At 36.8% G+C, this 24,122-nt stretch overlaps 1 protein-coding gene across 8 annotated transcripts in view; it reads left to right on the forward strand.

Moving 5' to 3' along the window:
- Positions 1–24,122, forward strand: part of PCLO (piccolo presynaptic cytomatrix protein) — a 351,165-nt gene that overhangs the window by 258,891 nt on the left and 68,152 nt on the right. For 5 of the 8 annotated variants that reach the window (XR_003990563.1, XM_030479514.1, XM_030479515.1 and 2 more), the window contains exons 11-17: positions 3,881–3,989; positions 4,599–4,666; positions 7,370–7,581; positions 13,545–13,595; positions 14,556–14,686; positions 16,323–16,349; positions 19,999–20,092. Coding sequence is in view for 6 of the 8 variants with exons in the window: in XM_030479514.1 (XP_030335374.1) it covers positions 3,881–3,989; positions 4,599–4,666; positions 7,370–7,581; positions 13,545–13,595; positions 14,556–14,686; positions 16,323–16,349; positions 19,999–20,092 (692 nt within the window). In the remaining 2 variants the exon portion in view is untranslated. Of the gene's footprint in view, positions 1–3,880; positions 3,990–4,598; positions 4,667–7,369; positions 7,582–13,544; positions 13,596–14,555; positions 14,687–16,322; positions 16,350–19,998; positions 20,093–24,122 lie in introns of those variants that run through there. The other 3 variants (XM_030479516.1, XR_003990564.1, XM_030479519.1) reach the window with 3 other exon arrangements.

Raw genomic sequence — 24,122 nt, forward strand, 5'->3', positions numbered from 1 at the left:
TATCAGCAGAAGGTTACAAGTTCAAACCATGTGATCAGTCCAAGCAAGTTTCAGTAGACCAGCTCCTTGTATTTGGACACAGGTTTACTCAGGCTCCTGAGAAATTCTGTATGGTGGTGTAAGCTCAATCTGGTCCTAGGTTTGAATCCAAACTAATATTTTTTCATCTTTATTAAAACTTTCTACCCAAAACCTCTCTTTCCCCAAATTTCACAGATCTTCTAGGATCAGCAAAGCATGCTGAATGCTCCCCAGGTAATTATTTCAAGTACTTTCATCCCTGGGCTGGTAGAAGTTACTTCTTAGTAGTCCCAGACTCCCCACTGTTAAAAGCAGATTTCAAGTTGCACCAGTACTTAGCTTTCATTTCACAAGCTGTAAAATGGCTACTCAAAATGTCAAAAAAGGGAAATCAGTTCTGCGGAGTTTTCAGGTTATATTGTTATCAGTTAACAGATAACAGGCCTACACATGCCTTAACAAAAATAATAAATTTTAACACTTTACTAGTTGCTAAAAAGAGCTTGGCAAACTTGAACAGCATTAAGATGCATGTGTTAAGTATGGCAATGTAATACAATACAACAAAATTCCGCACTCTCCTTTCTGTGAGGCTTTTAGTGAAATGTGGGCTATACTGTGTCAAAGGAAAAGTACACTTGATTTTGATAACAACTCCAACTGTAGCCAGTAACATGCACATATATGAGCACATTAGGCTTCTTTCTCTCTTTCAGTACAATAGGACTAGCATATATTTTAAGGGAAAGGATGGTATTAATCTAACTAAATGCCAATCTCTCTGTGGCAGTTACAAATATCTGATGTTCCCTCTCTGGAATAATTACTTTGTGATCAGTGGAAAATTATAAAATTATTCTGATACCAGGTTCTAAATGTCACCATAAAGTAGATACCGAAAAGGCTGAGCAAATCAGTGTGTCAGCACACTTAGTAGAGCAGGGAGGAGGTCTTTATGTGTAAAGCTGATCTGCTGACTGTGGGAGCTGATACTGCTAAAAATAAGTCATTGCTCACCATCAATGCAGGATGTACTTGTTTGAATAAAATTAAGGGGGAAAAAGAAAAAAAGCTAGAAAAAAATATGGATTTGAATATCAGGGCTATTACTAGTTCTTCCTCAGTAGGAAAAGTTGTTTGTTTTTTGCCTTCTGAAGTGGTGACTTGAAGCATACAAAGTTGTGGAAATGTGAATAACATGTCTTGACTGCCAAAGACCAGTTACAGAATGTGATTGACTTTCCAGCAAAAACCATTTTTGTCACCAGTCTCCTGTGGCTTCTCAGTACTTTTCTTTTCTTGATTAGACTCACATTCACCCTAAAGGTTTTCTTTGTAACATTTCTTTTTTCAAGCTAAAGGTATTTAGTAGTTACTCCTTAAGAAAAGAAAAATAGGCTTCTTGCCTAAAACCTTTTCCTTAGACCCCAGGACTATCAGTCAGATCAATTAAGTCATGTTTAAATTGCTTTGTTTTTAAACATTCATGAATCCACAAAGCAGTCAATAAAAAAAAAAATACCCCTTATATACTGACAGCTTAAATGGATCTCTGTGTGAGCCAAGGCTGTTGAGATTCAATTTCATTTCGGTTTGCTTCTGGTTCTGGTTTGCTTTCGGTCTGCACATTGTTCAAGTGTGCTTGGCCTTAGTGACCAAGTGAGTGACTGCTGTGTTTCAGCAGCCAAACTCTCACCAGTGGAAATTAGACTTGATTTCCACATCTCAGAGCTGCAGTGGTACTCAGCTAGGCTCTTCCTTCCAGTCTTTTAAATTAAACCAAGTTGTTGATGATAGCCTTATTGCTCCCCTGGTAAATTTTCTTCTGAAGCCATGCAAGGAGGATGTGAAAAACCTAGGACAGTAGCTGGATGCGTTTTGTCAACAAAGCTCTTTTCTGCAAAAGGATGTTAACCACTTTCTGAGCTATCTAAAACTTTCCACTTTTATTGTTATTCATTGCCAATATATAGAAGTGGTGGTTTTCTTGTCTTACTGAAGTGGGTTGTACTGTCGTACTCAACATCCTATGCCACAATAGCATTATGAGGGCACACATTGACAAGAAAACAAAAATAACTTCAGTTACTTCCTTTCTAGAAGCCTTCTAAAGACAGAGTGCATGCTGTAATATTTGTATGGCAGAAAATCAGCGGGAGATGCTTTTATTCATAATTACTGTTGCTTTATTCCAGAGGAACTGAACTTAAAACCAGATCTGCTCTAACAAGCAAAAGTAAGATCATTTTTTGAATGATGGCTGGTAAATGAAAGGGGCTAAATTTTAGGAAAAGGCAAATCTATTTTGGCAGTAAGCAGCTGGCTTCACTGCCTTCTGAGCATCACTTTTTAGTCATTCTGTGCAGTTTGTATTTCTGTAAACTGCTGCAAACAAAATCATAAATTTTTTCATAACTTCTGACTGAAGTTAGGAGAATATCTGATATTTCAAACCTTAATTTACAGACTCCTGTGAAAAATTTTGTAATGTAAAGTTATAGTCTTTATTTTTTATATTCTTTAATTCTCAAATAATTTCATCTGCTTTATTTCATGAACAATTCTCATTATATTTTATTTAGCAGCATGTTTTCCTATAAGTTTATCTCCACATCTCACTTCATTATTTTTTCCATTTGTTATATACAACAGCACAGGATTTTGAAATAAAAATATGACCCAGGTGAAGACTTGCTTTTATCTGTGTAAGTGGTAGCAATCTAAGTGTTTGTGGTTTTCCTTGCTGTGTGGATAATGTGTTTTTAGGTGTTTTGTAATACATTGCTTTTAGTGGACTATTAAGAATGCAGTATCTTGTCCCATTAAGCAATATTTTTTCCTAGAGCCGGAGGCTTGAATTTTGGCATTTGTACATTAGTGAGAAGTTAATCTCTTTGGAGTCATCTTTATGACTAACCACATCAAAATATGAATGCACTTCTCAGAACCTGAGTTATAACTCCCAGATATCAATTCTGTGGTTTGCTTTTCGTAAGCATTTTACTGTAACCAAAAGATTTCTTATCTATCAGAATACACCTCGCATGATTTATAGGCTTATGATTTATAGACTTTGCCAATACTGAGCATAAAACTTCCTTATAGCAATACCTTGTTCCATACCAAATCTCCTGGTTCAGTCCTTGGACACTTGGAAGACACAATGTATTAGAATCCTATTCAGTATTTTTCAGCCTGTTATCATAGCTCTGTTCCTGTCTTCCATAATGAATTATGTCCAGCTGTTTTTCACTTTTTCATAAGAAAAGATATGGAAGAAAAATTTAAACCTGAATATTTCCAGGCTGATGTTTGAAATGTGGAGGTACGTTTTTCGTTTAAAATTCAGTTAACACAACTGCCTTCATCTTCTATTTTCTTAAGTGACGAAGTGGAGAAAGTGTATTTGAATTACCAAATCACATTCACAAATTTAATTTCACTCCAAGGCTCAGCTTCTTAGCAGCAATGTGCCACTGTAGGGAACAGTTATCTTCCAAGACCATGGCTGGCCAGGAAATGTCTGATATACAAGATGTTTTGTTTTCTTGCCGTGTTGGTAGGCATGCATGTTTTTGATATTGCAAAAGTTTTTCAATATCATGCAACCCAGACCATGGTGAGTGCATGGATAGTCTGAATCAGAAAGGAATTAACAGGTTTCAACAGGTAAGTTATATCTGATGGGACAGTAGCATCAAACAGTCTAATCTGTGTGAAGTGAAAGGGCTTTGCTGATGTGTTGTGCCATTTAAACAACATTCACTGAATGTCACATCAAATCTTCTTGTCAAAGCAGTCTATCTGATGCCTTTGTCAAAATTTGAGCACTTGACCTCATGCTGTTTTGCCTTCCTAGGAATGCAGGTGCTGGAATGGAATGGCATCCCCTTGACTGGGAAAACTTATGAAGAAGTCCAGACCATTATTATTCAACAGAGTGGGGAAGCAGAAATATGTGTAAGACTGTGAGTTTTTCCCCATCTTTCTGTTTCCATTTTTTTTTTTTTTTTTTTGGCTTTTCATGGCTTTTTTTTTTTTTTTTAAATTTACAGTTGTTAAGGTGGAACCTTTGTTAGCACAAAACGTTGATGTAACAATTACCTAGAGTTAATTGTGAGTGTGGGAGGTCTGTTTGTTCTTTTTTTGCCCTTAAAGTCATAAGGAAAGTTAAGCAGAGGCAGATGTTAGCAATTATACTTCCCTAAACGATATCTCCATTATCAGGCCACAATCTCCTTTCGTTGACACACATACAATTCACTGAATTTGCTGGGGTTAAAAAAAGATGGTAATTTAGCACTAACTTAACTTTTACTGAAATCTGTATCCTTTAAAGTCATTTAAGTATCATGAGAAATGTATAAACTTGCATCCAATCCATTAAAGATTTCACCTTAAAAGAACCTTTTCTTCTCAGCTCTTTGACAGCATTGCAAATATGTATCAGCTAAGAAGGGGCCATGCTTGGGAGCTGCTTTCTGTCATGAACCACTATTCATTTATCTACTTAATACAATAATGAGGGTTTGAGGAAAGAGTTTCTTTTGTCTCAGGCTTCTTATTGCTTTCTTCAGGGACCTGAACATGCTCTCAGACTCTGAGAATCCCCAGCACCTGGAGCTGCATGACCCAGTAAGGGCAGGTGAGTGACAAGCTGTTGCTTTGGCGTTATACGCTCAGGACTTACATCCCAAATCTCACCATGGGTAGAAAGGGGACCATGCCTTCTATGCAAAGCCAAACATTGATTATTGGCTGGTTGTTATTATTATTATCTCAGTTCAATCCATAGACACAGTCTACGCTATCTGATTAATACAAAAGAAATCTCAGTAACACTACTGCAGCTAACATTTGTTATCCAGGGAAAAGCTCCTGCTAGCTACTCCTTGATCTTTACATGCCACAGAGAACTGTGGCATAAAGGTCCCTTTTTGGCAGCTTCCCCAGGCCCAGCAGGCAGGGCTTTCACTCTGGGAGCATCGCAGCAAGTCATAGTGTCCTGAGGAATTTGTTGGAAGGAGTGTGATGTTTGTGGTGAGAGGTTTTGACTCCTTCTTGCTGGAAGGTGGATGATGTTCACGATTCCTTCCTCTTCACTTCAGGATCTGCTTGGGGCCTTTTTTATGTTTTCTAACATTCCTTGTTCTTTCCTTGCCAGTCAGCAGCTCTGCATTGCGTATGACTTGGCTGGATATCATGCACTTCACATAGGAGATACAAATATACACACATATATATAATGTGTATATATATGTGTATATATTTATATTTTTTGTTCCTTCTGCCCCATAAACCTATTTTGCCCAGCTCCAAAGTTTGCATCAATGTCAGTAACTGACCAGCAGGTTGCTGGTATTCCTGGGGTATCCCTCAGCTGTTGTCCTGTGCCTAAATCTTGCAGCACTCTGCTGTCACCCCAGGCCTGTGTTCCTATAAACTGCAGTATTAAACTGAAGTCAGAAATACTTCAGTATACATAGTGCAATTACTGTTGTGCCTTTATATATCAAAGTTATTAAGAATGGGCATTATACCATACAATTATACAAGGTGAAGCGTAATTCAGACAAATTAAGGTCACAGCTATCTGGTCATAAAGCAATTGCTGTTGCAGACAGACAAGCTAAAACAGCTCCTAACAACATGGAGCAAGTTCAAATAACACAGAAGTCCTAAGGCCTATGTTAGCTTAATACAAGGCTTGTCGCCTGTTATTAGTAGTGAAAATACAGTATTTACTAGGACACAGGGGTGCAATAGGAAGCACTTTGTGTGAAGTCTTTTTATGTGACTTCTAAGATGGCTGTGCTTTTGGGGGGAATTCCCTCTGTTCAATCAATACCATCACTGCAGTCTCCGGTCATGGTATTAATCATATCTAACCTAACTTGGAACCAACATCCACAATTGTACTAGGTATGCAGCCCTTCAAAAAGCTCCATGGGGATTAAAAGAGTGTTTCACTCAGCATCTCCTGGGTCCATTCTGAGTTCTGTGCTTTTGTGGCTGCTTTTTTATCAATCAGTACACAAGTTACCTGGATTAAATCCTCCATTTTCTAACCATGTAACTTTTCCCATCTATTAACTTACTTACCATCAAGCTGCCTTTTGTAAAAATTCATGTTATTCATATTAATTGAAAGTGAAAACTGAGTCTGACAGAGCTTTGAGGCAAAGCTACCTGCAATTATTTCCTTAGTGAGCCAATCAAAAACACCAAAGGCATTTATAGACACTGAAACTTTGAAAAGTTTGAAAGGATAGAAGTAGAATAAACAACATTTACATTAATGGAGAAAACTCAAAATGGGAAAGAACAGAAGTAAATTGCCCTATTCTTGCAGGCATGCTTCCTCCTCATCTAGCAATCTTCTAGTGGTTTCTGAGTTGGAACAACTGAGTTGGAACAAGTCTTTCTTTCTTGTTATCACCGTTGACATTTTGCAGACTGTGCTTCAGAAAGGAACAACTCAATTCCGTCTAGAAAGAAAATCCAAATATAGCTTAGCAGGCAGGTTAGGGCTAACATATTGCCTTAAACTTCTTAAACTATACTTCTGAGAACCTGGGAAGTAAGCTGAGCCAAGTATCCTTTTAACTCTATGCACTTTAGGGCACGCATGGAACTTATGTGACCTCATTTCTTTATGAAATGGAGATTGTCATCTACAAAGGGTAAATTCTCCCCACTCATTCCCAGGCAGCAGGGAAGGCAATCAGACTTCTACCACAGATGCCTCACATAGGTGTGTGTAATAAGGAAAGATGAATCAGGGCTTTTGCTCTTCATTTGCTTTCATTTTATTCTGCTTTGATTAATTTTTGGTTGAAGATTTTAAGCTCTTTTTCTCTTTATTTTTGTATAAGTTATCTCAGGAGTAGCATTCAGTTTTACTGAATTCCCAGTTGATTAAAAAAAAAAAAAAAGTTTAAATTAAAGCTTGTTGCAATGAAGTTCAGATACTTAGTGAAACTGGACCAGTTCCAAACAGTGAAAATTAGCACTTTCTTCTCTTAGGCCAGTCTTTAAAACTGTAATTTGCTCCAGTATAATTCAGCATGATCAGAAAGACCTATTTTTCTTCAGCTAAAGAATAACCTTCTAGGAAAGCTTGTGAAGTGAGTAACACTAATTGACAGAGTGTTGAGTAGTAAAACTGGAATTGGGATGTTGATGTTGTGGGGGAGATGTCTGCTTCTTAGAGGTTGCCTTTTGCATCTTCAAAGTATACAAGCAGATGACATGAAAATTTGTAAAGATTATCCTGTCCTGTACCATGGCAAAATGTATTTGAAAGTGCTAGCAGTTATCAATACAAAGCTGTCTTACTTTAATCCAGTAGATAAAGCGAAGTCCCCAGGGGTTGATCCCAAGCAGCTGGCTGCAGAGCTCCAAAAGGTTTCTCTGCAGCAGTCGCCCCTGGTTGCTTCATCAGGAGTGGAAAAGGGATCTCATGTTCACTCTGGAACCACTTCTGCCACCTCTAGTGCTGTTCCCAGCCCTGGTCAGCCTGGTTCTCCCTCAGTGAGCAAAAAGAGGCACAGCAGCAAGGTAAGAAACTTCTCAGTTATGTGGCAATAACACTTTGATGACAAGAAGAAACTGCCTGTTTATCTTAGTGTAGCAAGAAGTCACAGCACATATCGATAAATTCATTGCTGTGACAGTGATGAGTATTACTGTTAAGATATAAAATTTGGACAAGGAGAGGAGATTATGCAATTTATGCAAGGTCATAAAAGATTGGACCCTCTCTGAAAATAGATTTCTTGAACTTAATATTACTGATTTTAAACAAAATAATGTCTCTTTTCATTCTTCATTGCTATTGCTTTTTAAGTGCATTCTACATGGTGATGAGGTACTAGTTCCACAGGGTAAGCTGATATTGCTAAGACCGTAATTTCCCTCTCTGTGCTGAGCTACTGTTTGAAGTGTTACAAGCTATGAATAATCATAGGAATATCAAGCATTTCCCTGCAAGCCAGGGAAAGAGTGAAAAAATAAATTTGCTATCTAAATGTGTTTTGTCACTAGCTAATTCCTGTGAATTTGTAAAGTGTAAGTTCTCATTTTCTTTGCCACATCCTGTCCATTTCTCAGCTGAACTTCTTTCTACTTGTGCACCCACCTGACCATGTAGAAAGGGCAGAGTAGGAATTTAGTAACACTTTTTCACAGTTGAAACTGAAAACTAGATCATAAAGTCATCTGTCACAGTTTTGCATTTTGTGTCAAAAAAGTTAACACCTGAAGTGAAAATCATTCCTGCGAAAACTGCATTTGCTTAAGCAATTTACAAGATCACTAAAGCTGGTTGCTGTCCTGAATACCCAGCTTCTCACTGTCTTACTGTTAGAAGCAAAGCTTCATATTGCAAACAAGGTGCTTCCTACATATTAATTCCTCTGTATCTTTACTCCTTCTTGGAACTGTCAGATTCCTACTGCATTATTGTTATGTTTGTGTTTTTGTGTTGTTGAAGCTATGACTGTGATATGAACTGCAAATGCATTAGGTGCTGTACTGACCAAAACCAGCAAACAGTGCTTTCTCATTTCAGATAGGTCTTCAATATGCTTACATAACTTTCATGTGAGAGGAAACACAAAAATCTCTTTCATACAACAATTTAGCAACTACTGTAAATATATTTATCAATCAATTTGTTTTGGTAGTAGTTCTGTCTTGCCACAATTTCAGTAGATTTTTGATGAACTAAATCAGGTCTATAATGCCCACGTTAAGACCATATGTCGAGATTTACTGCACTTAACTTCAGGGACGTGGCAGAATTGCCTAATCATCAGGTGAATAGTTGGTTTCATTGCATCATACTCTGGATATTATGTGCATCTCCATATGAACCAGTTTGCCATGTGCTTTATGTTTACCAGTGAGAATAATGCACTTCTGAAGTATAATTCATGAGGCTGGATGAAACCTGCCACTGAAGTGCATGCACTGCATGGAAAGGAGAGGGCAGAGCTCTTAGTGCAGATGCCATTATCTGCGCTGAAACCCCTTCCACCTGATTAGAAGAATCACACTCCTAAATTCACAGCATAGTGCATGGAGATCCATAAATCCTTGATGTGCAATGTATCCTGGAGAGGTGCCCCTCCTGACCACATGAGAAGACTGGGTTCCCAGATTTAGCACTGTAGCAGGCCATCTAAAGTTAGAAGCATAAATTACATTTCCTGCTTCACAGAGGATTTAATAATCTTTTGTGAAAATTCAGCTGGAGGCTTATAAAGATGAAACAAAAAATTATTAAAACTAATGCTTTTATGTAGGGGATGCAAAAGTCAAAACTAATCAGGTAAATATTTAAGACACTCTTTGCTTATTTCCGAAAATCATGTTGAGAGGCATTTCTTTCATAACAACTGTAGCTCTTGTTGATTTGTATAGTTTCTGTTCATTGCCTGCAGGCCAAGTTTATAATGGTGTTGAGCTCTGTTAGAAGAGAAGGCTACTGCTCATCCTTTCTGGAACAGCTCTTTGCCTTGGGCTGACAGCATTTCTAGGCAGGCTGCAGGCTTGCCAAAGTATCATGACAGACTAAATATCCAAACTGCCTAGATGTTGGTTTTGCCACTGTTCTTATTTTTAGCAAGTAATTTTTTTTTAAAGCTTTTTGTATAGAATATACGCTCCAGAAAAGTCATAGGAGTCTCTTTGATATTCTGCAGTGCCGATTCTCTCATATTCAATGCTTTGTCCCATTACTACAGAGAGTGATAGTGTATAGCATCAGAGCCTGGCATTAACAAGTTTCACATCATGGTAATGAAAACCTTCTCCAGCAGGTGTGAAGGCATGACAAAGCACAAGCTCTTACACAGGGTGTGTGAGTGCGTGCAGGGAGTATCAAGAGAAATTTGTGTGAAATTAGATTAGCTGTAACAGGAGAGGTTTAACCTTTTGGAAGCCTTTGAGCTGACTATATCCTGTGCAGACCTGTTTCTTTTGTTATGTAAATACATGATCATTCTACAGTGCAGATTACATCTAAGATATAAATGCCCTATAGAAACATTTAATTGTCTTTGTATCTTGAAGAATGAGTTGTTTTTCTAAATGCTCAGATCTTCTAGCTCCTAGAGAAGTCAGCAGTGAAAAACTTGTCCTTTTCAAATTAATCCTCACTGATGTCCTGATAAAGATAGGTACTTATTTGCATCTCTGCCTTTCAATCCAGATCCAACTTCAAAGTTGGCCCAGCTCTGAGCTGCAGGTTAGACCAGATGACCTTGAGAGGCCTCTTTCAGCCTAAATTACTCAGGTTTCTTTGATAAATTTGGGTAGTTCTTCATAGTCAGTTTTAAACCAGCCGACATCAGAGAGAAAACCAAATATTTAACATGCTGAATTGCAGCCTTGCAAAGCAACACAGAGATTTAACAATGATATAGGAACATAAAAATGCACATTTTTGTTTACAGACAAGTATGTGAAAGCAAAGTAGCTAGAAGGAACTCCACTTTAACCATCTTTGCAAGTCCCCACATAAATTTGTCATGCCCATTCCCTTTTCTCTGAACTCCTTCTACAGTATCTGTACTAATACATTCTATACTGCATGATATTTGGAGTGAACAGAATCATTATTTTTGCTATTCAAACTTCTGAAAAATTAGAGTATTTCGATTATCCAGCAGGGATTTTGTAACCGCAGCACTGCTAACTCCATGTTATTTTATAGCATTGTCAGTATTGTCAGTGCTAGTATAGACTGAGGTCAGAACTATTAAAGTATAATAAAATCCATTCGTAGAGGTAAAGTGTGAGAAGTATAAGTAATTTAAAGCCTTGCTTTAAAATTTTGCATGGAGCTTATAGCAGCTTTCCAGTAAATGCAGGGGGCCTGCAAGGATGCTGGAGAGGGACTCTCCATCAGGAACTGTAATGATAGGACAAGGGGTAATGGGTTCAATGTGAACAAGGGGAGATTTTGTTTAGATATAAGGAAGAATTTCTTTACTGTGAGGGTGATGAGGCACTGGAACAGGTTGCCTGGAGAAGCTGTGAATGCTCCATCCCTGGCAGTGTTCAAGGCCAGGTTGGATGGGGCTTGGAGCAACCTGGACTAGTGGAAGGTGTCCTGCCCATGGCACAGGGGTTAGAACTGGGTGAGCTTTAAGGTCCCTTTCAACCCAAACCATTCTATGATTCGATGCTTAGGTAGGTCTCTGTCTTTGGGATAAGGAGTGAAATTCTCTCTGAATATTCTGAAAAGGACCAAACAAGTTTTAGGAGTAGTTTGCTATCAATCTAAAATATCATTTAAGATTCAGAACATCTTATAAATATTGATAACCTATTTAGCTGTTAGAGGATTACACTTCTTTAAAAGCTTTGTAAGGTACCAAGAAAAGCTGATTTAAAAATTTGCCATGAGAATTATTTTAGAGGCACATGGATTTCCAGAAAAATCAACATTTGGTTTTTTTATTCTTTTTTCTGAAAAGCTTGTGTTCATAAAGAAACACATCTACAAGGTAGGTGTCCTGGGTTCAGCTATAGCAGTCATTTTTCTCCTTCTTAGTAGCTGGTGCAGTGCTGTGTTTTTGACTTTCAGCCTGGGAACAACACTGATAACACCGATGTTTTTAGTTGTTGCTAAATAATGTTTACTCTGACCAAGGACTTTCTCAGTCTAATGCTCTGCCAGGGAGGAAGGTAAGCTGGGAAGAAGCAGAGACAGGACACCTGACTCAAACTAGCCAAAGGGGTATTCCATACAACAGCACGTCATGCCCAGTATATAAACTGAGGGGAGTTACCCGGAAGGCCCAGATCACTGCTCAGGTCAGGCTGGGTATTGGTTGGTGGGTGGTGAGCAATTGTATTCGCTCCCCTTATTTCCCTTATCATTATTATTATTGGTGGTAGCAGTAGTGGGTTTGTATTATACCTTAGTTACTGGACTGCTCTTATCTCAACCCATGCGAGTTACATTCTTTTGATTCTCCTCCCCATCCCTCCAGGAACGGGGGGAGGAAGAAGGAGGGGAGCGAGCGAGTGGCCGCGTGGTTCAGAGTTACCGGCTGGGCTTAAACCACGACAGTAGGTAAAGCATGTAAAACAAGCAAAAATAAGGCAACACAGACAGTGAATATAACTATATAACAAGCAGGTTTAAACTTTTTTTCTCTCATGTTTTCATTGCGCTGGTGCTTAGCTGAAATTTTTCTGGTTAGTCCTGGTCTGCAGATCTGAGTGACTGAGGGCATGATTCTTCATTGCAAACCTGAAGAGGGTAGTGCATCACCTTAACTTTATGCTCTAGTTTGGGAGACATGGGCTCTGCATTGGCCTAATTTAAAACAATTCATGTCCAACTTTCTGAGAAAATCTATAAGGGTTTTATTGGAGGGCAGGGCAGCACAAAAAAAGGCAGAGGGGGTTTACTCTTCTCAGAAAGTGAAAGAAATCCTAATTACACAGAATAGGATGTCAGGATGCCAGTCACATCTGGAAACATAGGAAAAGATGACTTTCAGATCAGTCTTCAGAGAACAGTAAGTTTGTCCTTATTTGCATCCTTTGTTTTCTGATGCATCAACTAAGGAAGCAGATGTGGAGAGTATGCAAAAATATTCAAGTCTTGCTACTGAACTGGGAGCTTGCTTGCTTGATTAGAGGTAGGTCCAGGGTGGCTCAAGGGCACCACCATTTAACAAATCACCATATTTTTGAGAGTTCAGGATTTGAAGCAAATGGTGATATTATTTTCAAACTACTAACAAAAAGGAGAGAAGAAATGGGGAAATAAAAAGACACCCAGGATTTTATTGCTTTTGTCAGCAACCTAGAGAAGATCAGTGATACAGAACAGTGACAGAGAGGATCATGCAGTATTATACAGCATTGAAAAGGGAAGGACAGAAAATTTAAATTTCATGTCATGGAAAGTGTGTGGAGGAATTTGAAGTGATATAGCTGAACTGATTATCAGAAAACACAGAATAAAGCAAAAAATATGAGATGGCTTGCAATTGTGAAATCCGCATAGACACATCACCCAGTTTCATTATCATTCTTTCCACTCTTTCTACACACTTGCACGCAGACTCAATTTAAACTGCTGTGACCTTTGTCTTTCAGTAGAAATATGGCTGTGTTGTACTTGACATGGTGTCTGGTTTCTCTTTGCTACATTCACTTTTGTTAGACGGGGTTAATGCTGTCTGTCTTTCTCTCCATGCCTCCCTGTATGACCAGTCTGCTCAGACTGTAAAGACTTTGGTATTCAAGTTGTCTGATTCTGTACTTGTATGAAGGCTGATCAAAATGGTTGGGCTGGACTGTAAGTGCTGTTGGAATATGATGACTATTAGTTTTGAGCATACAAATTGGAGACAATTAAATGGGTTTTAGAAATATGTGGCGATACAATAGTATAAACAACACCTACTGAAAAGCTTTGAAACTCTATTATTTCCAGTACAAATATATTTAAGAGTACGTGACTGTGTATTTATTTATGTATTTTAATCTGGCAGCCCACAGAAACTATGAAGTCTGCTTCCCATCCAATCACTGGAGAGATTCAGGTAAATACGTAGTAGTTTTTGCTGTGTAAATTGTTGTTACTACTGGTTGCACTTTTCTGATTAATCAATCTGCAGAAAACAATCTCTTAACTGATTTGTTATTCAACTCCAACACCTTGAAATGTCACTCATTTAAGTCAGTGCTTGATTTTTGCCTTTGTCATTAATGTTGGCTTGTGAAATACAGAGAGAAGAATAGAAAATGCTACTGCCCCTGAAGGGGCTAAAACCAGTGAAATTCATTCTAATCTTTAATCTTTGGCCATATATTTTGGTTTGCATTTACATCGTTTAGATTTAAGACTGCTGTGGGCTTCTCATACTGCAGTGTATTTATTTCCATGCAATGCCAATTTTGTGGTTCTCTCTTATGAAACTGCCTTTACTCTAGCTTTTTAAAACAGTGGAACTGGGAGCAGCAGAATAAATGAAGCTTAATTTCCTGTAGGTTTTTGGATTTTTTGGTTTTTTTTTCTTAAGTAATCCCTCTCTCTCTCCTATACTAGTACTATGGATCTCTCCATAGTATTACAACATCTTTCCCAGGGTTGGGCTCCAGGTAGTCAAAATTTGTGCAATTCCTACACAATAAACCGGCTATTGCTCAGAAACATATCAAGGGTTCAAATTTGGTCTGCTTTTTCCTGATATTGAAATACATCAATATGACTGGGTTTTGGTTTTTTTTTCTGGTTGGTTAGGTTGAGCTTTATTTTTGTTTTATTTTTTTAAACACTACTGGCAGACTTTGAAAGCAAAATTTGTTTCAAGATCCAACATAATAATCTAGCATCTCCTTCTAGTCAGGAGAGAGAAAACCAAAAACTTCTAAAATGTGTTTGTTTCCAGCCAAATTAAAGGTCTAAAACTCATTTTATTCAAAGGTTTTAGGGGAGTTAGTGAATCATTTAGGAAATAAAAGTAACAAATAAATTTACTGTGCTTTAATGCATTCTCTAGCTTCAAATCAACTACGACAAACACCTTGGCAACCTTATCATCCACATCCTTCAGGCAAGAAATCTTGCTCCCAGAGACAACAACGGGTATTCAGACCCCTTTGTTAAAGTTTATCTTCTTCCAGGGAGAGGGTAAGTGTAGGAGAAATTTTAACTAAAACTTTCATTTAATTTGTCTTTGTTACTTGTTACTAATAAACAGAACTGACAGTTATTGCTATAGAAAATCCAGGGGCAACACCAGGAAAAATGGTGAATTTGTAATAGAGAGCCACATGCTATTCCCAGAAGAATGTGCATACTCTGCTAATGACCTCAGGGAGTTCATGATAATTCCCATAAGGTTTTTGTTTGCCCTTTTTTTTTTTTTATGTTTCCATTTAAAAATTCTAATACATTCAAAAATATGTATTACAAGAACAGCAGACTACTGAAATGTACTAAATATATGTAATACGATCTGTAACATGAAAGCTACATGTTATTTTTAATGCGAAATGGTTGCTTCAGCTTAAGACATTCCGAATTTGGGAAAGATTTGCAGAATGTAGAATACAATATCTGAGATAAATTTGAGGTTGCAGTATAATATCAAAGGTGAGAAATACTAGTCAGAAAACATTCATTCCATGTGACTTTTTATGACTTTTTTTTAAGTGCTAAGATGTGGTTTTAGAAATTCTCATAATCTTGTATCTAGTGACTATACAAAGCATTAATCACATTTTCAAAGAAAGATTGTTGCTTTTTTAGGCTCTGTAATTACAAATACCTCATTAGTGTTTCCTTTCAAAGATATGTTTCTATATCAGCAATAACTTTTTTGTGCCCTGAAGTTGCAGAATGTCATATGTATGCATAAGTGTATATGGTTATAATAATCCTGCTGACATCAGTGACACAGTAGATGTACAAGATAAGATAAACTAATCTGATGGATCAGCTTTCAGATTACAAAGACAAATTCCTGCAAACTTCTCTGCTTGTGTAGTCACACTCATCCTTAAAGACTCTTAGGCTAGGACCATGCAACTAAAACTATATTTCTGTTCTATTCAAAGTAACAATAAAGTAGATGCTCAGGTCACAATACAGCATTTGGCGTATGAGCAAGCACCGCTAGAAGTGCACGAATGGTACAATTAAAGGCCTATGTATTCTTTTGTAGATTGCTAATTCCAGCTATACAGCATTCAATATTGTTCAGTGGCACTGGGCCCAAAACTATTACTGAATATAACGTGAACAGGTCCTAAATCTTGAGGGGGTTTTTCATGTATCTGAGTCTCGTGAAATACTTATCAATCTTACTGGGAATTTTGCAGGTACATTTGTTGATGTAGAAATAAGACTTGGAACTAGAGAGATGTTCACCCTGAAGAGGTCTAAGCCAGGTCTGAGTATAGGTTTAAACTTGCTGCCAAGTTATGAAGAATTTGGATTCTAGTTTTGTTTGGTTTCATTATTTTAAAACATGGCACTGTTACAGTTTTGCATGTAGATGAGGGATTTAGGGAATAATGGAAATGATGACCTGCTCAAAAGCACCCAACTTCCTTTTTTCTGAAAGCAGAAACTTGAATTGCTACTGAATACCTTTTATCTCTAGTTCAGTCCATGCTAGACTTCTTATTCTTCCTAATGCTATTTCCTTTCATTCTGATACTAGAAACTACCCATTATTCCCATGTTTTCTTTAATCTCTGTTCTCATTTTCTCTTACACTGCTTCCTCTGTGTTCCTAACTCTGTAAATGCTGGGTATGCAGACAAGTCATGGTTGTCCAAAATGCAAGGTAGAGTGTACTATGTTCCAATTTTATTCTTTCATTTTTGTATGCATGCATTATACAATAAGCCTGTACATTGAACTATAGATTTCTATTGAATTTGGTGGCATGCAATTGCAGCATGGTTTTGCTGCTTATTCTGTAATGAATCCCATTTCCAAGTCAGAAGGAACTGGAAACAAGTCATTAATGCTCCTTGAGCAGTAATATTCTAGGGCCAGACTCTGATGACAAACAATGCTTCTTTCAAACTCTGGAAGAATTTAGTTCAGAGATATAAAAATTTATTCTCACTCACTGAAAGTTGCAAAATAATTAACTGTGAACTTGTATCAAGATTTTGAACAATGTTACTGCCAAGATAAACAGGCACAGTTAGGAAATGAAATTGAATATTTTTCTTTATATACCTTGCACAGTGTATAGACATTAAAGCCAAGTATAATTCTAGATAATTACCCAGCTGGCTTTAAAGCTACTTGAACACATAAATGGTTATTTGTGGTAAACAAAGTTGAATTTTTAGTTATTGAAATTACTAATGCTTTGTTTGGAAACATAAAGCAAAACTCCATTCTCAAGATATGCTAATATCAGCCTAGGATAAATATGTAAGAATAGTAATTCAGCCCAAACTATATATTTGTTTAAAAGTAGAAACCTGATCAAACAAGTCAACAGATTATTTTCAATAAAGAGATCTTCATATCTGTTTCTTCATAAAACAAATTGTTTAATGAGTGTGTTTAAATGCCACATTTTATATGCAGTTATTCTATTATACATTTTTAATTGTACTTTCACTTGCATCATATATTAATAAACTATAATTAAGGAAGCATAGAGAAATTATCAAGAAAAGAGTAATGCAGTTTGCATCTTTTCACGCAGCATGCTCTGTGAATTTCAAGTGCAAATTGTTTCATACATTTCATACTAGGTATTGACTGGTTTAATGAATGCATTTTATTAAAGCATCTCCATGTGTTAATCACAAATTTGGGTTGAAGGTCCATCAGTGGTATGAACATAATGTATTTCCCAGTTCCTTCCCTTCAGAGATCTAGAAACCTTCAGCTGCCATCCAGCTCAGCTTGGGTCTACACCTTAGAAGCAGTCAAGGTCTCCTGCTTCCCTCTGCAACAGATCCAGACCATAGGTCACATGAATATGGGCTAACACGACCTTTGCCAGTTTAGATCCAGATACTTTATGGAATTCACTTCAAATACTCCAGAATTTTCACATTAACAATACATCTATCTTTTGTCATTGCCAGCTCTGAAACCCAACACTGCATGAATCACTTTCTCACCTGTTTCTGAAAAGAATCAGAAACTTTGAAAAGGTTTTGTACTATTATGTTATAATAGTACAAAAGGAAATCCATGAAAAGAAGGGGAATGTCATTTTCTTGACTGAGTGCACAAAGGATCCTTTCCTACTTTCTTCGAAAAGATGAAAGTTTATCAGTTAGACAGGCCCAATCTGTGTAATATTATCCTGGCTTAGTTAAGGTAAGAAGTGGGTTGCTCTGGGTGTGCGACAAGTTTGGATAAGTTAATATTTCATTAATAGTTGATTAGAATAGGCATTCATTTGAGGAGTACTGTGAATCCAGAAAGAGCGAGAGATGCTGCCAGTCCAGCTGTCACTTGCCCATGTCCCATGTCTCTATATGGGTCAGTCAAATCTCATTAATACTTTGAAAGATGGGAATGCTTGTCTCAAATCAGAGAGTTGAAAAAGAAGGGAAAAGTGGGAAAAGTGCATTATTGAATAGGATTTGCCATCAAAATTTTGTTTCTAAAAGGATTCAGATTTTGTATTTCAGCCTTCCTTCCAAGATATGCAAAGAAATAACTTTGTGAGAGTTTCTTTTTCATATGCCCTTGGTCCCCCTAGATTTTAATTCATCCTTTTCTTACTGACACACAATATAAAAAAATAAATCTGCTTTTTTATTTTTTCCTTCAATAATATACCATTGTATGCCATGGCTGACAGAACAGATTGAACTGTGGAGAGTTGCTGCTTTCTTCTCATAAGCAGCGGTGGACAAATACTTTGTTTCATGAGTCCCAGTGCCTTTCACATTTTTCAATAAACTGGAAGACAACGGATGGCATGTTTTGCAAGAAAATAAATGGAACTGCATAGAATGACTAGAGCAAAAATGTAAGAGCAAAAATAACTGCAAGTCCCTTTCATTAAAAGGTATCATTCTAGTAGACAAGTTGGATGTGGCCACCCTCTTTTAGAGAATAGGGCTACTAGACTCTCCAGAGTAATTGGATGGCAGCACTGTACAGTTGAATTGAGTTTGAGAGTGAAACTGCTGGTTCTGATGACCCAGCATTGATATATATATGTCAGTAAACATATGTGTCTTTCACATAATCTTAATTCAGGTCTGCTCTAATCTGGTACTATTCATGGTACACCACTAGTGGCTAGATGATTAAATGAGTCCCTGGAGTGCATCTTCTGATTTAATCTGATATGAGAGGAATATAGTATATTAGCTGTGAGACCATGCCACAGTATGAACCAAACCACAGTTCAATCAAAAGTCAGAAGTAAGAATTGGGAGAACAGCACACCACCAAAAATTAATGTAGGGGAGAGTTTAATAGGGCAGATACAGGTCATTCTGTGCTATTTGGCCTTAGTGCTGGAGAACAGTCCTGGGCACATTTAATTTCTTAATAGATATAGCACACTAGTCTTCTAACATATGGTGGTTTTGAACAGAAGACAAAGGGCAGATGTCTCGCAGACTGGCAAAAAGAGGTTCTTTGCCTTGATTTTTCAAAGTACTAAAAGCTTCTCATTTACTCTTACCCAGCTCTTTCAAGGTGTCCATTAAAATTTATATTAAAGTAAAATTGGAGTGGAAGCAAATCTGACATCAAAGTTTATAGAGAGCTAGATGAATCCATATTCTGTTAAAGGTTAGCCTATTGCTTTCTCCATACTCAGGAAATGCGAACTACCATAGAAAGCACTACCAGTTCTTTTTAAAAACGGATTATGCAGCCAAACTTTTTATTCTTGGCAATTGATAAAAACAATCATGAGCTTGATGCACTTTTGTTTGTTTCCAGTACAGTTAGAGGTATATGCAGAGAACAGGATCAATAAGAAATTAGTGTTTCTGTGATTAACAGGATATTAGTTATCCCATGGCATTCATTAAACATTCTTGTGAGATGGACCGCCTGTAATTAGAGACTGCAACCTATAAATATAATGGATTCACGCTACTTTTAAAGCGATAATAGGAGGATGCTCTTGGAAAAGAAATCAATGCATTATCACTTCAATTTATAATCAGACTCCAACATCTACAATGCGAGAACATAGCATATGTGTGTGTGCTGACTGATGCTTTATACTGAAACAGTTGTAGGCAAAGCTAGCCAACTGAAGAGTCAGATGTTTTAAAAGACCATGTTGGGAAAACCTACTAAATAAAGCCCCCAAAACCCAAAGGCTGTCATTGTCCTCTTGTAACCCTGAGTTGTTGCTGAAACGGAGATGCAATTCTTTTCTTTTTCTCATTTTTTGTTTTGTAGGTGCTTTTTTGTTGCATTACAACTGAAAGAAACACAAGATCACTAATGTAATGTTTCCTTCCTTTGTTCAAATTCAGTGCTGAGTACAAGCGGAGAACTAAGTACATACAGAAAAGCTTGAATCCTGAGTGGAATCAGACGGTCATTTACAAAAATATCTCCATGGAGCAGGTGCGTCACTAGTAGTAGTGTTCAGTGCAATTTGCTGCTTTATTATTTGTATGGTCTTCAGTGCTTACTGTGAAGAGAGTAGAGCTGCTGGCAGTTCTGTGAACCCTTGTAAAATCTTGCCAGATTCAAGAGAAATTTGGAACTATTCCCTTGCCTCTGATAGAGCTTACTATATCAATACTCTTTTCTTGTCCTGTCTACTCATAAAAATGGTAAGTTATGGGATTACACTCATAATCATATCATAAGTACAGATGTGGCAATTTAAAAAATGATAATGGAATACATGGAGGGAATAAATTAAGACATAAGTTTCTGAAGTGGATTCAGAAATCACTGTCACACTTCATTCCAAAAGCCATGCAAGATCACACGAAACACAGCTCGTGCCATTTTCTTATTCAAAAACAGTTATAAAATGTAGAGATTTAGATTTAGCAGGAATTTACAGCAATGGGCTTGAAATATGAGTCACCTGAAGAAAGAAAAAAATTAAAGATATTTAATTTCCTTGTTGTAGAAAGGTTTAACTCGGATCTGGGAAAGAAGTCTGTGGAAGTCTTTGTCTCTTGGTGGCTTCCTAGCTGTGAACTTCAGGGTTAACTGAGGCAGTATGAAAAAATTGAGTCTTCTGTTTCTCCATCTCCCCTTTTAAAGGGACTTTTTACTATTTGAAAAAGGCATAATGAACAAAATTGTGCTCAGTCATTTGTTTCAATTATGAAGTATATTTTGTAGAATAATGGATCTGTATGCAGTGCTATATTTTTTTAACTCGCTTAGTGTTTTTTTTTCTTGATACTTTGAACTTCAGTTTTCAAGGTCAGTTAATTTCAGTACTTCTCAAAACAGCCCAGAATGACCAGATTCTTTAATGAACAGATTTCCCAATGTTTTTAATATACTTCTTCAACACAACACCAAGACCTAATGATTATCTTCCTAACTTAAAATTTCATTGTTCATTCTCCTTGTTCTTTAAGAGGAACATAGATTAAAATACCAATTTTGGAGCATGGAGCAAAACCCTTCCCACAGTGGGGCTTGCATGGTTGCTCATGCTATCTACACCTCTGAACTTAACAGGCAGTAGCTCAGATTTACTTCAAGAGTGCCCCGTTGTATGTAGTGGTTGTGGTTCACTGTATGGGTTTTGCATGCTGTTTCATGTAGGTTTGCATAAATGGTAGCCTTAGGTCTTCTGAGCTTTGTGAAAAGTTTTGATAAGTCTTAGCAGTATTTCCAAACTGAGCTTTCCGTTTAAGAAAGGGTTTTTAGTTTATTTAATTTGCTTTCAGGTTCTGCTGTGACATTTCACAGAGCTGTACTTAAGAGTGCTTGGATGTTGAACGTTCAATAGCTGCTTGGTAATTTTAAATTGGATAACGATATTAATCTAGGATTTCTTGGACAGAGATTTTAATGATAGAAAATCTAATATCTTTGATGTCAGTTTTTGGATGCTTATGTGATGAAATCGCCTTTAGGTCACATGTTGAATTCTTTGAACTTTTGCTTTTTATTTGCAAATCTCTTCCTTTTTCCTTCCTCTGAGACTGTCACTCAGTGCTTAATATAATACGTGTGTCAGCTTCACCTCAGCATCACATATGTTGTATATTTTGTCCTCATGTCACATAGAAGTGTGTGAAGAGGATAGTATTTCCTTCCACACCTTTCCATGCCTTGTATCTAGTGCTAAGATACTGGTGTGAGTGATTCTTCTCCTATAAAATTCAGTGCCCTGTCTTAGTAAAGTAAAGCAAAGCACATTTCTAGATCACCAAATGATTCCTTGCTGATGATAAGTACCCTCTACACTTTGAAGAACTATCACTATGCAATAGCATAACATTTGCACTCATAACCCTCATGAATGGATATTTCAAAATAGGAATATAAAGAGAAGTACAGGACAATTGTGGTAGACTGAGAATTAGTGTTATGATCGCCAAACAAGCAAAACTGCATCATATACGAAGTTATACAGAGTTAGCAGTATAAAGTAATGAACCTTTATAAATATTATTTCTTCAAAAAAGCATTTGCTTTTCCCCATCAAAGCTTGAATTGCTTGCTGACAGCAAATAAGTATTATTAAATATTTCCTAATATAGTCTTCTTAGCGTCACTGTCTAGACTTTAGCTGGTTGTACAATTTTTCATTTTCCTTTTCTCTTTCATACCCTAGCTAAAATGAAAGTGGAAATAATTATGGGAAATAGATCACTCTTTGAAATGAAACAGACTTTTTCAAGGTCAGCATGATTAGTTTTATCATATAGCAAATTCTGCTTTGGCAGTTGGAGAAAAAAAAATAAATTAAACTGTGACTATTTAGTAATTTCAGGTTTTTGTTAAGTAATAAAGTGGAGATAATTACAATTTGGGAGGAAGACTGAGTACACACATTGCAAATATTGTATAATAATTGCTAACTCCAGTCAAATACCGTCTCAGAGCATGAAAGAAAGCATTAAAATGATTTAAGGAGAAGATGTTAAGAGAGGCAAGTTCAGTTGCTGGTCAGGCTGTTGGCATAATATATGACCACAATATAAGATATGGCTTTGTTTATCCTAATTCCTTACTTGTCAGAAAGCAAGAAAAAGTATTTCCCTAAGTTATGGATATAATTCATTAAAGCAAATAGCTTTTGCTATAGCCCACGTCCTTTACTTCAAGGAAATACATTTAGAAAGAGTAGTATTTTCAAAATCCTTGAGTGATGTAGGAGCCTATGTCTTATTTCCAAAAGTAAGAAAAGCTTTCTTATGAATCGGTAAGGTATGTAGCTCTTTCTTAATATCTTGGACAAGAGAAAGAAAGTTTCTAAGTGATCTAGCAAAAGTCTTTTTGTCCTCTCACATACTGAAGAACAGGAATATAGAGGAGTACAATAAAATGTTAAACATGAATGTAAACACAAGTAGGTATAAGGCATGATCTAATACAACACCTTCATTTGTACTCATTAAATATCTTGACTGAGACTGCAATCTTTTATATTATTTCTTAAGTAATTATAGGAATTTATTTTTGGCATAGGAGAAAAACTGCATTAAAATTATTTCTTTCCTCATGCAAATTGTTGTATAAGATTTTCAAGGAATATGTATTAAATATTTCGAGTAATGCATATTCAGTTACATAGACCCTCATTATCTTTGAAAGCACCCTGTGATCTCCAGACATTTAAAACAAGAAACAGACAGTTTTGTACATGTGGTGGTGGTGATGTCTTCCATAAGAGAAAACATTATTCACATTGCCTGTTTCTGCATATTCCGTCATTTTTTTAAAATGATGGTTGTCCACAGCAGCCTAAAGATGACTGGAGTTCACATGCAATAATGTGCTGTTAGGTGGGCTTTTATTTTTGCATTTTAATTTATATTTTTATTTTTAGTTTTTCTTCAAGACAAAGTCTGAAATTAGTTACAACAATTTTTTCATAATATGCTAGGAACTCAGATGAGGCTCACAACATGTGCACTGCTTTCCTTCTTTTAGGGACACTTTCTCATTTTCCTCTTGGCACATTTCTCACTTGCAGAAACCCATGGTCAGATGGGTAGTGGGTTTCTGCAACACATTTGAATATTCCTGTTGGTTAAATTCCTTATGGGGATGAACTTCTGGCTTCATGACCTAGACCTGTATGATGTAAGGCAGAACCCTACTTTGCTGGGATGGTATAATGACTGCTTTTAAAATCACTAGCCATTGAGTGTTCTTTGCCTTCAATAGTGGTACATAAATATATTTTCATAAAAGCAAATTTTCCTCCTCTTTGAAACTCATTTTGTGCACTCTGCCTCTTAAAGCTCTTTTGATGGTTCTTCATTGTCATTACATTTTTTAAAAGTTTTATTAAACTAAGAGGCTTAAAATAAATAGATATCTCACAGAAATAGAGTATCCAAGTTTTCAGCACAGTATTATTATCATAATGATACAAAAAAGCTAGCAAAGTAGGGTTGCAGTTACTTGTAAATCTTCTCTATTTTCCCCTTTCCACCAAAAGTCC

Source organism: Strigops habroptila, chromosome 3, assembly GCF_004027225.2.
Source record: "Strigops habroptila isolate Jane chromosome 3, bStrHab1.2.pri, whole genome shotgun sequence".
In the NCBI taxonomy this organism is placed as follows: Eukaryota; Metazoa; Chordata; class Aves; order Psittaciformes; family Psittacidae; genus Strigops; species Strigops habroptila.